The 13,736-nt window shown below is 35.1% G+C and overlaps 3 protein-coding genes across 3 annotated transcripts; 1 reads left to right on the top strand and 2 right to left on the bottom strand.

Annotated features, from left to right (window-relative positions):
- Nucleotides 1–4,180: 4,180 nt before the first annotated feature.
- LOC131425641 (uncharacterized) lies at nucleotides 4,181–7,468 on the bottom strand. The gene is made up of 4 exons (XM_058587695.1): nucleotides 6,755–7,468; nucleotides 6,344–6,682; nucleotides 6,124–6,283; nucleotides 4,181–6,069 (listed from the first exon to the last, which is right to left on the bottom strand). The coding sequence occupies exons 1-4, from the start codon at nucleotides 7,466–7,468 to the stop codon at nucleotides 5,609–5,611; spliced, it is 1,674 nt and encodes a 557-aa protein (XP_058443678.1). The 3' UTR covers nucleotides 4,181–5,608.
- Nucleotides 7,469–8,754: 1,286 nt separating this feature from the next.
- On the top strand, nucleotides 8,755–9,715 carry LOC131436756 (ER membrane protein complex subunit 7 homolog). Its single transcript, XM_058605652.1, has 2 exons — nucleotides 8,755–9,400; nucleotides 9,462–9,715. The coding sequence occupies exons 1-2, from the start codon at nucleotides 8,828–8,830 to the stop codon at nucleotides 9,591–9,593; spliced, it is 705 nt and encodes a 234-aa protein (XP_058461635.1). The 5' UTR covers nucleotides 8,755–8,827; the 3' UTR covers nucleotides 9,594–9,715.
- Nucleotides 9,716–9,841: 126 nt separating this feature from the next.
- Nucleotides 9,842–11,621, bottom strand: LOC131436748 (G patch domain-containing protein 4). Its single transcript, XM_058605638.1, has 3 exons — nucleotides 11,453–11,621; nucleotides 11,018–11,388; nucleotides 9,842–10,958 (listed from the first exon to the last, which is right to left on the bottom strand). The coding sequence occupies exons 1-3, from the start codon at nucleotides 11,496–11,498 to the stop codon at nucleotides 9,981–9,983; spliced, it is 1,395 nt and encodes a 464-aa protein (XP_058461621.1). The 5' UTR covers nucleotides 11,499–11,621; the 3' UTR covers nucleotides 9,842–9,980.
- Nucleotides 11,622–13,736: the final 2,115 nt, after the last annotated feature.

Below are 13,736 nucleotides of genomic sequence, written 5' to 3'. Positions count from 1 at the left end.
CTGGCGATCGGTAGTGGCCGGTGAATTGAATTTAGGATGAGATGATTCCAGATGGCGATGGTAATTTTCTATGTTGGCCGCATTCTTCGGTCCGTGAGGGTCCGCGGGAAACACCCCCAGGCTACGAAGGCCCGGCGGGTGGCCCGCATGCTGGTCATTGACTGGAGCGGTCTTCCGGTGATGGTGATGTTACGGAAGAGAATGAAAAAAAGAAGTAAATATTGTGGGAAACGGGGTAAAAAAGGGGTGTGGGAACAAAATGTTTGAAAACGACAGAGATCTAATTAGTTGCCATCGAGATGGTGAAAAAACATCTAGAAAAAGTGTTGTCGTCGGTAACAATGTAGCTTGATATTGCATATTTTGTTTTTCGGATCATCTTTTTAAAATTATTAATTTCAATAGGATTCAAGTTCAATTTGTTTTTAAGTCCTGTCAATGTGGAAAGTATACGAGTACATTTAACAATCACTGAATGATACAAAGAGAAAGTCTGAAATCACGAAGGGTGATATGGACGAGAATATTGATTATGTTGGTTGAGAATAGCACCGAATCTTTGGATACTTTGGATGTAAGTTAGTATTTTTCTCAAATAGAATATGCTGAATACTTTAGTTAATAAAGCTGCATCGATTTATTACCCAAAATTGAGTGCTTTAGCAAATTTTCATTGAACTGTTTCAACTAACCGTTTTCTTCAAAGCAAACATCAGATCAAAATGAATCCAGAGCTATATTTTTGACCGATATAACATTTGTATTAGTGTTTTCAAATGATAAATAATCGCATGTTATAAGGGGAGAAAGTTTTCAGAATGAATAATTATCTCTACTTGTAACAGTGATGTATGTATTATTTACAGCAGGGAGCAACCGGAATAAGAAGAAAAATTCTATCCTGGAAAAAGAAGCCAGTTGTCTGATCCTGTCCTAGCGGTTTCGTAAAGTGTGGTTTGCACGCTTGCTTTTCGGAAAAGAAAACGGGTGCAAAATAGTTGCCCGCGAATTGCCCCGAAAGTGCATTTTTTTCTTGCGGTGCAAAGCAATGAAACACAGTGCACCTGTTTTAATTGCTCGACTGCACGAAAAGTGCACGAATCGAGCAAAACACTCCACGAGTGTTCCCAATGAAAAATGACAATTTTGTGTTTATTTATTTACTGTCGCTGTCGAGCTTATCGTCAGTCCCACGACAAAAGGGTCTAACTGTAAATGACAGTTTCTCTTTGTTTATTTTTTCTTTCATGATTTACCCGATTGATTTAATATTTGATGCCTTACCTTACTTTCAAGAAGTTGCAATAATGGCTCCGTCATAATCATAAGAGACAGTAAACTAAGAGGTGCTCTCATTTACTATTAGGATCGTATGGCGTGAGACTGTCGTTATTTACAAATTCTGATTATACACTCAGGTTAAACGATCTGCGAAAATCATAAGAACGAATTATGACTTTCAGATATAACGATTAGATAAGTATTCCATGACTTCTTCTTATGATATAGAGGGGAAATTTATCAAGGCTTCTACTTTATATATTCATAAGATGAATATTGAATGTTCGAATGAATTTCTTTGGTCACGTTTTATAATAATCATTTCATAAATTTTGTTTTGTATTTTAGCTCATATTTTTTTAAATACTTTATAACCCAATAGTTAAAAAACATTTTGAAAATATTTAGAGTATAAACCAATCCATACGAAAACTAATCATATTACACATATTTGAGATTTTGACGACTAGTGGCTCCTATAACTAGAGTTTACAAGTAAATTGATGTAATCAGAAAAAAATGGTTTCGGTTTTCGTTGTGGTTTGAGTTGATTCTCCAGAAAATCCTCTCCGACATTATTTTTAACAGTTCGTTTCAAGGTTGAAATAAAAAAAAGTACGTTTATTTCATTCAATAATGTTTACTGCCTTGAAATAACTGAAAAGTTCGAATTCGAAGATCCTTCCTCGTTCGCATTTTTTTTCAATGATTAAATCATAAGACAAATTAAATCATAAATCATTTTCACATTACGGACTATTGGTGAAAAAACTAAAGCGAATAAATATACCATGTATAGATAACAATTAGGAAAACCATAAGACTGTTTATAGTAATCTCTATTTCTCAATTGAATCGATTTCTACACTGAAAATAATTTGCACGCTAGCATCATGTGCAAAGCATTTGATCTATCACTGCTTGTAGAACACATGAATATCATGAAAAGATATACTCTACTTATGAAATGAGTGTAAAAACTGTTGATATTTAGTGGAAATCATGCAACGTTTATGTGAAATGCACTTAAAAACGATCAGATATATCGTTACCTTTAGATTCTATATGCATTTCATGTGAATGTCACATTGTTTTCCACATAGATTTCAATTGAAACAGAGTTGACCGATTCAAGTGTTTTGCACATACATTTGTGCTGTACTCATTCCCACTAGAAAATAAAGTGTTTAACACATGTAATTCGACTCAATAGCGAAACACATCACATCCGAAGGAAAAACACATCAAAGCTAAGTGAAAAATAATCTAATCACGCATCTTAGTGAATTTACACATGAAATCTTGAAACAAATCGCTTTGGTTATGTATTTAAATGAAAAAGTACATTAATTTGAAGTGCTGTTTACATATGAAACGATCGCGCAAATTTTTATCAGTGTACTTGGTTCGTAACCCTTGATCTTACACTCAAATAAATCCACACTTCAAAACTACGTGAAAACATATGTAGTTTTTCTCCATTGAACTTTTCACGTAGCCCTTATGGGGGTAACCGATAGAACGAAATGAATTCATGAACTCTCATGTCACAAAACTTACACGCAAAAGTTACGTTGTTTCACAAGTAGTTTATACGAAGTGTTTTTGTAAAACCTAATTAACGAACTAATAAATGTAATTTAATATACTCGTGAAAAGTATGTTATTTCATGTTGGTTCATATGGGATCTCCACGATGTGGTATATCAGGAATCATTGTAAGGCTACTATCGAAATAACAGTAAAACATCAAACATTTTAGTTCATTATAAACATTAATTGTTTCGTTTTATTACATTAGACATTAAAATTATTTTTCATTCGAAAATAGAAACTGGACTGTTCTTCAATTTTGTGAACTGATATTGGATTACTATCAAATAAGTCAATTTTTAAAATTTCTACAGCTTTTAAACATTCTGTTACTTTATAAGCTAGTAAATGATCGCAGTAACCTTCTACCTGCCATTCTTGGCTAATTACATACAGTTGCTTATCATGCATTATAAACTCAATTATTTGAAACAGGTACATTGAATCATTCATAAATAGTGTCAAAAAATATCCACTACAATAATCAGTCCCCTTATATTTAACACTACCTGCAATCGACATAACAAAATCAGAATTTATATTCAACGGTTGTTGTAATTTACTGAAGTAATTACGAAGGCTCACATTACACATTTTAAAATCTCCCGTGACAGGTTCTTTGAAGAAGCCGTGATTAAATAAATCGTATGCGAATTGCAATGAAGCTTTTACACCTAGAGTGTAGCACACATTTTTCCGCGAGGACATTATATGAGCGTACTGCTTGAATGCTCTGTGTTTAGCTTCATACCTAAAACACATCATATCTTCGATTGGACCTGATGCTGTTATAACCGAAGGATAATGAACGAGAAAATGGTGTTTAGGTTTTAGTTCTTTTTTAAATATCTCAGTGTACATACAATGATGTACATTAATTAATCTTCGCAATTGATCAATCATGTGTACAGAAAATGCACTTCTCAAACAGAACTCAGTCAACTTTACTAGCGTTGTGCAGTACTTCCAAACGATGTCATCAGTTGGCACACATTTCCCAATGATTAATGTAATGTAATGTATTAGTATACGCGTTTCGTTGGAAGTTAGTCGGATATGAACAGTTTTGCACTTCTCTTTGCTTTTAAAACATTCAACAACATCCAGCATTCGAGAAAGCTCAGTATCTATGCAAACTTTTGCAATTTTTTTTCTGTATGTGTTGAAGTCGTTTAGAGTAAAGTACTTTTTCTTGTAAATACAATAGTTCAAGATTTCTACTAAACCATATTTGCAAATGCCTGAACTATACAAATCATGCATTGCATCAACGCTTAAATTTTCAACAACATGGAATGATGGCAGTTCGTTGAAGATTGAGTTCCCATATATTCCTGTTTCACTAGGTTGTCCTAATTCTAAATCTAAAGCGTAGTCCTGTCGGCGACGGAGACAATCAGCATGCTCTTGACAATCAACTTTTAATAAAACTTTTGGTCGCTTGCAAAATCTACATGAAAATGTAGCGTTGAATCCACTACTGAACAATAGCAAAGAATGCACACCCAAATTGTCACCTTGTATTAAACATAACACAAATCTTACAAGTATTGTTCCGTCGTCGAGATTTATATTAATTCCATCAGTTTCTATTCGTTTAAATCTATGCATAATGGCGTGCATAAGTTTATTCATCCCTACAACCTTAATATCTGATTTTTTCACCATTCCCGCCACAAAAATATTACATAATCTTGATTGGAATTCCTTAGGTATTGTAGGGAATCTGTAAAAAAATTCCGCAAATACTGTGCCTATTACTGTGTGAGCTTTGTGAGTCATTAATTTCATATTCATCAGAATATAACCATATTGGAAGCACGTATTCGTTTTCATATTTTTTTACTATCGTTTTCCATGTGCTACCGTTTACATAATTTATTATTTCGGAGGATTTTAACAGCTTGTCTGTATTTTGTAACGTGGATTTTAATATATTTTCGCATTCAAAATAAGATTTGATTTGAAATTCTAATGGCATGATAATCAAATAATTATTAGCCTGATCTAAATTTTTATCTTTTTCAATGTCAAGTAATTTAGAAGAGATGTCATGATTTTTTCCTATTGTAACTATTGTTGGTAATTCGAACTTCAAGCTATTCCTTAAATACTTGAAAAACTTATGATCTGTATTTATAAACTCAAATATGGTTTTCATCTTATCAATTTGGTTTTGATATTCAAAACTATTCTCTGGGTGAATAATGTGTTTTTTGAACATTTCTAACATACTTGCGATTTCAGAAAACATGCTGCTTATTTCAGTTTGAATCATATATACATCTTTTCGGGTAAAATTGTTTTGTTTGTGCATGTAGAGAGTAAGTTTTATTGCCATTTGGTCAAGAGTATTGATCAAATTTTCATTTAAATTAAATGATTGATCATCACTTCTTTCAATACGCCTTATTTTCGACGAACAAGTCTCAGGATCATATGACGATGAACTCGTTGTAACTGATAATGCAGACAGATGTTCCAGCGATGTTCGATTATTGTTTACATTAGCAAGTTCCATGTTGCTTTTATTCTCGAATCCAGAATGATGGCTAATATGTTTTTTGAATGGATATATTTTGGAAAAAACTTGACGACATCCTGCTATTGTACATTTGTACTGATATATGGACGGAACACGATGAACCTCCTTAAGATGTGTCAGGTATTCACTCGGACTTGTAGAAAGGATTGTGCATCCTAATATCATGCAAGGAATCATGATCACTGTTTACTACTCGTTTATATTCGGCTCCAGATAAGTTTTGAGTTTAATGATGGACGCATAAGTTTCTCGTTGCTTTAATCCGTAAATATAACTGCTAAGGAAGTGCCAAACGAGCTTAGAAATTTTAGAAAACGGCAGTCCAAGAACAGCGGTCAGTTTAATTAGTACATCAACTGCTCTTAATATTGATGGAAATTCATAACACAGATCATCGTACCCGACTATAAAAGTTCCCTGCAGATTGTCCAAGCTTTCTCCCACTGCAAATAATTTTGGAACGATTGGGATATTTAGTTCAGCATAGCTTTGATATATTTCTTGAATTTTCAATTGAGCTTGCTCTTTTGAACCGACGAAAATCAACGTATCCTCTTGTCCAACTAAAATGGTGGGTTCGAAACGAGATGCTACCGAAATTGGTGACAGTACGGTATTTAATGCCAGTAAAAGTGCGCATATTTTCTTATCTATAATAAAAGTAATGCTAGTTCAAAAACAGTACACAAAAACAGTTATTTCACCGTTATTTGCGTCGTCATCAGTTAATCGTTCCAGTAGATACACAGCAGAAGGGTCGCAGGCTTTCTTGGAAATATATGCTGCAATTCGTGGTATTAAGTATGGTAATTGCATCAATCCGTTTTTCGATTCGGGAAAAGATTTTTGAAAATCAATATCAATCTAAATAAAAAAAAACAAAACTGTAGCAGTAACTGTTTTGTATATCATTGTGAGACTTACCAGTTGAAATCCATGCTGAAGCTTGTATTGCGGATATGTCTTAAATAAATGAGGGATTCGTTTACGGGACAGCAAGTCTCTTTTACGAACAGCATAGCTAATTTTCCACTGATCAAGAACTACAGTCCAAGGTTCACTGTTGAGCTTCAACCATTCAGCAGCATCTTCAGCATCCTCGTTTTGCTTATTTTGAGGATCAATTAGTGTTCGTTTGGTTACTTGATATTCGTTTTCCTTCGTTTCTCGCTTCCGTTTTCTTTGTTTCAGATTGCCAATCTTGTTGGCTATCTTTCCACCATGATTTTTTCTATCTCCATCCCTTGGAATGAAGTAATTCTCCTAAATGAAAACAGTATTTTGTTTTAACAGAATATGTTTTTAGATATTTTATATCAATCAATTGCTGCTTACCGATCGTTCAAACTTAAATAACGACGTAACAGCCAGAGCATATGTTCGGAGATCCTCAGTTAATAACTTATTTTTACTGTTTATGTGATGCTTTGCTATGATGCTGGAAAGTTCAAGCTGTTTAGCTTCAGAAAGCTCAGTTTTTATAGCACACTTTAAAATGTCCTTGCCTTCTTCGGAACTATTTAACAACTTTTCTAAAATTTTAGTTGAAAATATATTGCTTGCGTGAGATGACTGGGTAACGGAGGAGCTTTGTTTACATAACGAGGAAACACTTTGACGTTGCTTTCGTTTGATTTCATCCGAACTACGTCCAGTTGCTATTACCCGATCGGTACCATCTGATAACAAATCATCATGCGAATTGCCTTCACTGTCAGTAACTGTTGATATCGTTTCACTCGCATGAGAATATTCAGTCAGATAATTTTGCGCTTTGGTCTGTTCCGTCGTCTTCACATTATGTGTGTACTCACTATTGGTACTTACTACAGTTGGAGAAAGTTGACAATACGAGATATTTTTATTCACGACCTCGCTCAATAAATCATCATTGGTCCGTCGAATTAACGAGGTGTTTGTCTCTATTAATGAACACGATTGAACTACTTTGGACCCAGTAACATGTCGGAAACTGCTTTCAGGCTCTAACAACGGGAGTGAATACTCGATTCCAGATACCTTCAAAAAGTGAAAGCTGTTAGTCTTCATAAATCTCGATGAACATTAGAAAAGGTCCCAAGTGCAAATGACAGTTTCTCTTGATTTACTTTCTCTTTCAATTATTACGGCAAATTTCAGTAATTTCCAACAAATTCTACAGTGCATAACGAAAGTTGATGGTTTTTGCTATAATCCTATGTGAAGTGTTAGATGGAAAGATTGCTGATTGGATCGTAATACTCGAAAGAGAAAGTAAACGAAGAGAAACTGTCATTTGCACTTAGGACCTTTTCTCGTGTTTGTCTTCAAATGTATATCTGGATATGTGCATTTACGTTTTTTCGCTTTATGTGTTCTTTGCCAATGTCGTCTACAACACTTGTTGATGGTTGATTAAGTATATCTGTGTCTTTATTTATTACTGATGACGCATATCTGGTCTCGTTAGAAATGCCAGTCGCACGAGTATTATTTTCCTTAGAACCCACTAACTGAGTATTATCGATGTTATCATCCAATGCAACTGGAGTGTCAATTATGCCTGTAAGCCGCAAGCGATATCCCGGTTCAAGTGAAGTCAATAAAGTAACGATTTTGGACTCCTACAAAAAGAAATCAATGTTTATTCAAAATTATTTTGAAAATCCATTTACATTTCGCATTCGCCACGATGAAATTATTCGTACAGCACCGAATATTTCCAAGGTGTTTGTGTTGGTTCTAGATATTCGCGAAGTTGATCAATTGTGATGCTGAACAAATCAGAAAAATTAATCCCACATTCTGTTTGAAATAAATATAAGCATGATTATAAAATGCAACTCCATTTCTATCTATTCTTACCATCGAATATCTCCAATAATTGTTGTGTTATTCCTATATCCGATAGAAGCTCTTCTAATCTGCCTTCAATACACGCCATTTTGACCTCTACTTTACACACATAAAAAAATGAACGCTGAGTTTGACTGTCAAAATGAACCAAGATAAATTAATATGAGGATGTCACGTAAAATAAACAGGAAAAATCAGTGATAGTCATAATTATTTCACTTCCTAGTCATGTTTAGTACGATGGTTACTATCGTTGTCCGATAAACTGAAGTAAAAACATTATTTTGTATATCTACGTGATATTTCTAGTAGACTTGATGTGCGGATTATTTTCAGTGATATGAAACTCCTAGTTGCTTTTCTCTCGGTGGTCTTTTGGTCGGCTACTATTAAGGTGGCAGTTCGATTATACGGAAAAGCCTTTTGATTGCTGAGAGCTGTAGACGGTCAATTCACATTAGTCACTCTGTGGTCTGAATTATGTCAATCTGATTTGACGTTTGCTTTCATTCTTGCAATTTCGTCATTTTCTGATTAGTGTTTTCTCGTACCGTGATTTTTTTCATTCGAAAGATGAAAAATATCGTAATTCCACTGTTAGCAGCAATACTAACGCTACTGAATAATGTAACAGGCGACACATCAATCGACGAGTACGATGAAACCACTCGCTACACTATCGAAGGTAAGGTTTATCCTCCGGAATTGTTCGGTGGGTCGGATCTGACCTGGCAGATCGATACGCAGATTTCCATCAATGGCGGCGAGTATAAGGGTTTCCTAAGGGACGATGGTTCGTTTATTATCACGTCGGTGCCATCCGGCAGCTACGTGGTGGAAATTATGAATCCTGACTATTACTACGAATCGGTTCGAGTGGAGATAAATCCTAAGGGAAAATTTCGGGCTCGGAAACTAAATTACGTGCAGCCGTCGCAAGTCGTGCAAGTGCCATACCCGCTGAAGCTGAAGGCGCTAACCCGCTTCCGCTACTTCCAGCAACGTGAACAGTGGAAGATAACAGATTTCTTGTTTAACCCGATGGTTCTGATGATGATTCTTCCGCTGTTCATTATGCTGGTCCTGCCGAAGATGATGAGCGACCCAGAAACGAAGAAGGAGATGGAGAATTTGAATCTGTCCAAGGTATGAAACTAATGCAATTTGATATCATTGGTGAAAACCAATCTATTATCTACATTTATAGATGACAAGCGATATGCCAGAGTTTAGTGAGATGATAACGTCCTTCTTTACCGGAGGTGCGCCTTCAGACAAAGGAAAAGACAAAGAGAAATCCAAGTCTTCAGGTAGCAAGCAGAGTAAAAAGAAGAATTGAATGACGGACGTAGATTGCATGAGGCAAAAAAATGAGCGTATTTATTGTAATATAGGACGATTTTCATAGGTACGAATAAATCAAACAAAATTACGGAAACAGTTGCTGTGATTGAGTTCCAAGTTTTTTCTTTTACTGATTAGTCGTTGGTGTGTTGTAGAGCATTGGTTAACAATACTTTCGATAGTTCGATCTTCACTGACTAAATAATTGGGTTTCTTTAAGTCAATAAATATTTGAAAAAAAAATCGTAGTTCAATTTCTTTTATTCACAATTCTAAAATTGTTTAAATATATACTACTACAAGAAAAAAGCAGATTTTGACTTATTCTAACTTCAAAAAGGCTCTACAATTGCTTTGAATTCAAAATATAAACGGAAGTTTCTCACAAGTTTTTAAGCAAATTCTCCGCCAGCTGAGCCACTACGCGGTTCCTCTTCTTGCTTTTCTTCTTTTTGACCTTATGTCGGCCAACGCGCTTAACGCCGTTCCTCTGAGCGTTTTTGAACTGATCTGCCAACAGCTGTTGCTGGTCCTCATCAGTCGGCTCGATCACTTTGATCTTGGGTAGTTTTGATTCAATTTTCTCCCGGTACTCGTTGATACGTTGAATCACATCCTTCTCGCCATCGTCGTTCTCCGATGCCTCGCTGTCCGACCTGAGCAACTTCTTCGGTTTTACCTTTTGATCCGACTGAACTTCTTGAGAAACCATTTCCCGTAGAAGTTTGTTGTTTTTCTTTTGCTCTTTTTTGTAATCTTTCCGATACTTTGCCGTTGGATCCATACTTTCATCTTCTTCGTCCATGTCTGCCTGCGCTGCAGCGCGTTTCAGTTTCTTCTTTTTGAATTTATCCTTTTTCCTAATAGTAACCGAACCGTGATCTAATTTGCGAATCTTATTGCTTAGCATTTCTAGTTCTTCCTCGATAGTAGGCCCAGGATCTGGTTCAACACCGTCATCCTCTGGCAAAGTTTCAAAAAATCCCATACTATTGTTCATTTCTTCGACTAAATCATTCTCCACCCGCTCTTCTACTTTGGCTTTCTTTTTGTTTTTCTTTACAACATAGTTGGAATTATGGACCATATCCTTGAGTTCGTCTTCCTCTTCTTCCTGGTGTCGTTCTACCCATTTTTCTTCGTTTCGTTTTTTCTTCTTAGATTTTTTCCGTTTTTGAATCTGTTGCCAATCGTTGTTTTTAATGACCGACTCAAACGATTTCGATTCCAATTCCTGCAGCAGCTTATTGTCTTGAGCTTCTACACGGGCCAGCTTGCCGGTAAGTTTTAGCCCATGACGAGCACCTTTATGAGCTGTTCTGCCACCACATGCAGCAAACAGTTCCTCATCCGTTAAGATCTTCGAATGAAAACACTTAATTTGTTTACGAAATTTTTCCTAACAAATTTAAATCTCACCTTTGCCGGCTTAAATTCTATATCCTCTGTATGGATGTGTCCTTCCACATCCTCTTCTCGGCCAATATTGCTCAACAATGTTGACGCCTTCAAAAATCCACCGTAACTGGTTTTTCCACCTGCCGCACTCTTTTGTGCTAACTTCCGCACCGAATAACTCTTGTTCGAGATTTCCACAGCATCTTTCTCGCGTTGAGTAATTTTTCCGGCTGGACCAACATCGATATTGTTTGCCGCTTCATCGAACACTCGTTGCCACCATTTATTAGTGTGTTCCTTAGCCTGATCCGATCCAAACCCGGTACTGTTGAACTTGAGACTAGCTTTGATCGGCTTAACAATGCCATCGGAATTTTTACCTAGTCCGTCACCTGGATCAACATTTCGACGAATATTACAAGGCATGACAAAGGACAACTAATGAATCTAAATTACCTTCTCTCCAGCCATATTTCTGGAGAACATTTTTGGCGAAATCCATTTCCTAATTGTTAGGATTTATTATTAGACGAAAAAACTTAAACATGAATAAGGATTTCTAATAAAAACGAATAAAAAATAACCAGTGGATAACGCGTGGCTCCTATCGTTCTATTTTGGCAGACAGCGGAGACGAATACTGGACGATGACAATTCAAAAGAGCACAAAATGGGATAAAATTTCTCGGTGAATTATTTCAAAAGGCCGCATCCGCAAGTGACAGTTTTCCTCGTTTTCCTTGTTTATATTTTCTCAATATATTTTGTCTGATTATATTTTTTTTAATCATTTTCCCAGTAGTAATCGAAAGCCAAGTGGGTAACATGTAGAATTTAATAAAAATGTAGAAACAAGTCGATAATTAAAGAAAAGGGAATAAAAAATGAGAAGCTGTGTTATTTCGATTTAATTGCCGCATGATTTCTACTTAAGCACTTTTATATTTCGCACCTTTTTCGGGTCTTGCGCTTGTTTTTTTTTCTCTGATACCCTTCACTTTTGTATTCTTTTTTCACGCATTATCTGTGGACATCAGAATCATAGCATTCCCGTAAAAAATTAAACCATTGATTTTACAGCAAAAACAATTGATTCACAACTAGATCTATGGCTTACAATACATTTTATTGTATCGTCACAAGATTTTTTTCATTTCCAACGATTCAATATATTGTTTCTACGATTCTACAATTGAATTTATTGTACACGTGGTGTTTCAAACAATATGCAAACTGTACATTTGATTGTTTTCCAAGAAAACATGTATGAGAAAATTTTATGATTTGAATTGTTACGATACTTAACAACTCATACATTCTATTGTAAAAAGCATGTTCACAATTAATTGGATAGTGTATAACAATACATTAAAATATTTTTCAATGGTTAAATCAAAATTGTGGCAGGTTTTGTAACAGTAAATCGTATTGTTTTGCTACAATATTTTTTATTCGGGTTGTTACGGTACGAATGAAGAAAAAGAGTGCATGAGTGTTACTAGTTTACTATGCTATTTGTTGTAATAGAGAATGAAAGAGTGAAAATAGCATATACATACCTACACAAAATATATGAAGACAAACACGAGAAAATGTGCCGTAATAATTGAAAGAGAAAGTAAACCAAAAGAAACTGTCATTTGCACTTGGGACCTTCTCTAATGTTCATCGAGATATATTGTCACGACATAATGTTGCTCGTTAGTGGCTCAGTGTTGGTCCAAAAATGACAATCCATGAGGCCAAAGAATTTATTTTTTTAAAGACATTTGCAAAGATTTTTTAATTTTTTCCTAATCTAATCATAAAATAAATTGGATTAAAACATTTGGATTTTTGTAAGTATGATTGATGAAAATGAACAAACGCTTGTCACCACGACTGTTCCATTTCACCTCGAAAAAAGTGTTCCATTTCTCCCGTTTCCAACATAAATTAGATTCGAAAAATACGAGAAAAAAAATTTCTAACCTGCAAGTTGCACTCACCAATAAAAAGGTCCACGATCTAAATTCAAGAACTCAAACTGAATTCGAAGTTATCGGATGTAAAAAATATTAGTGACGAACATGAAGTGAAAAAAATTTAGTTCTTAGAGCGCGGTTTCTCACATGTGCTCAAGAATAATACGATTCTCGAGTTAGCTATTGACGTGGAAAGGTATATTTTGATTTTGCATGCATCAGTACTCGCCCACAAACCTACACCACATTTGATAAGAAACTCCACGAGATGAAGTAGGTGTTCCATCTCTCCTCGAATTACCCTATACGAAAAAGTGAAGTTTTTCTTTTCGTCTGGTGTTAAAATTTATACTCTATTTACAATGGTTCGCCTGCAGTTTCAGCTCAAAGTGACTGCTGACAAGAGGCTTATTGGTCGTTATCAGAAAAAATGCTGCAAATCTTCGCATACGTGTCAAGAAAATTTCGGATAATATTAAAAACTTCGAAGAAAGTTTTTTACTAGCTCCGTAATAATTGATAGAGAAAATGAACAAAAAAGAGGCTCTTATTAGTGGCCCTTACACGATCATTAAAAGTGTCATTACTAAGTAATGACACTTCTGCTCAAACGCTCGTCATTACTGCATTACTGTACATCATTACTTCTTAGCATTACACGTTCATTATTAATGATGAGTGTTTGTAACTACTCCAGCAATAGCAATAGCAATATTTTTATTTTCGTTTAGCTGAAAATAAATTTGATTTGCCATTGAAACGTTAAGGTTAATGAA

The sequence above is a fragment of the Malaya genurostris genome, chromosome 1, assembly GCF_030247185.1.
Source record: "Malaya genurostris strain Urasoe2022 chromosome 1, Malgen_1.1, whole genome shotgun sequence".
Taxonomy (NCBI): Eukaryota; Metazoa; Arthropoda; class Insecta; order Diptera; family Culicidae; genus Malaya; species Malaya genurostris.
This window is presented reverse-complemented; position numbering and strand designations above follow the sequence as displayed.

Excerpts from the sequence above, each read along its gene's own strand:
- LOC131425641 (XM_058587695.1), bottom strand. The coding sequence starts at position 7,468 with ATGAAGACTAACAGCTTTCACTTTTTGAAGGTATCTGGAATCGAGTAT. Across the intron at positions 6,683-6,754 it reads TATTTAAGTTTGAACGATCG|GAGAATTACTTCATTCCAAG; the intron begins GTAAGCAGCAAT and ends GTTTTCATTTAG. Across the intron at positions 6,070-6,123 it reads TGATGACGACGCAAATAACG|ATAAGAAAATATGCGCACTT; the intron begins GTGAAATAACTG and ends CTTTTATTATAG.
- LOC131436756 (XM_058605652.1), top strand. The coding sequence starts at position 8,828 with ATGAAAAATATCGTAATTCCACTGTTAGCAGCAATACTAACGCTACTG. Across the intron at positions 9,401-9,461 it reads AGAATTTGAATCTGTCCAAG|ATGACAAGCGATATGCCAGA; the intron begins GTATGAAACTAA and ends CTACATTTATAG.
- LOC131436748 (XM_058605638.1), bottom strand. The coding sequence starts at position 11,498 with ATGGATTTCGCCAAAAATGTTCTCCAGAAATATGGCTGGAGAGAAG. Across the intron at positions 11,389-11,452 it reads GAAATATGGCTGGAGAGAAG|GTGACGGACTAGGTAAAAAT; the intron begins GTAATTTAGATT and ends ATGTTGATCCAG. Across the intron at positions 10,959-11,017 it reads TAGAATTTAAGCCGGCAAAG|ATCTTAACGGATGAGGAACT; the intron begins GTGAGATTTAAA and ends TTTCATTCGAAG.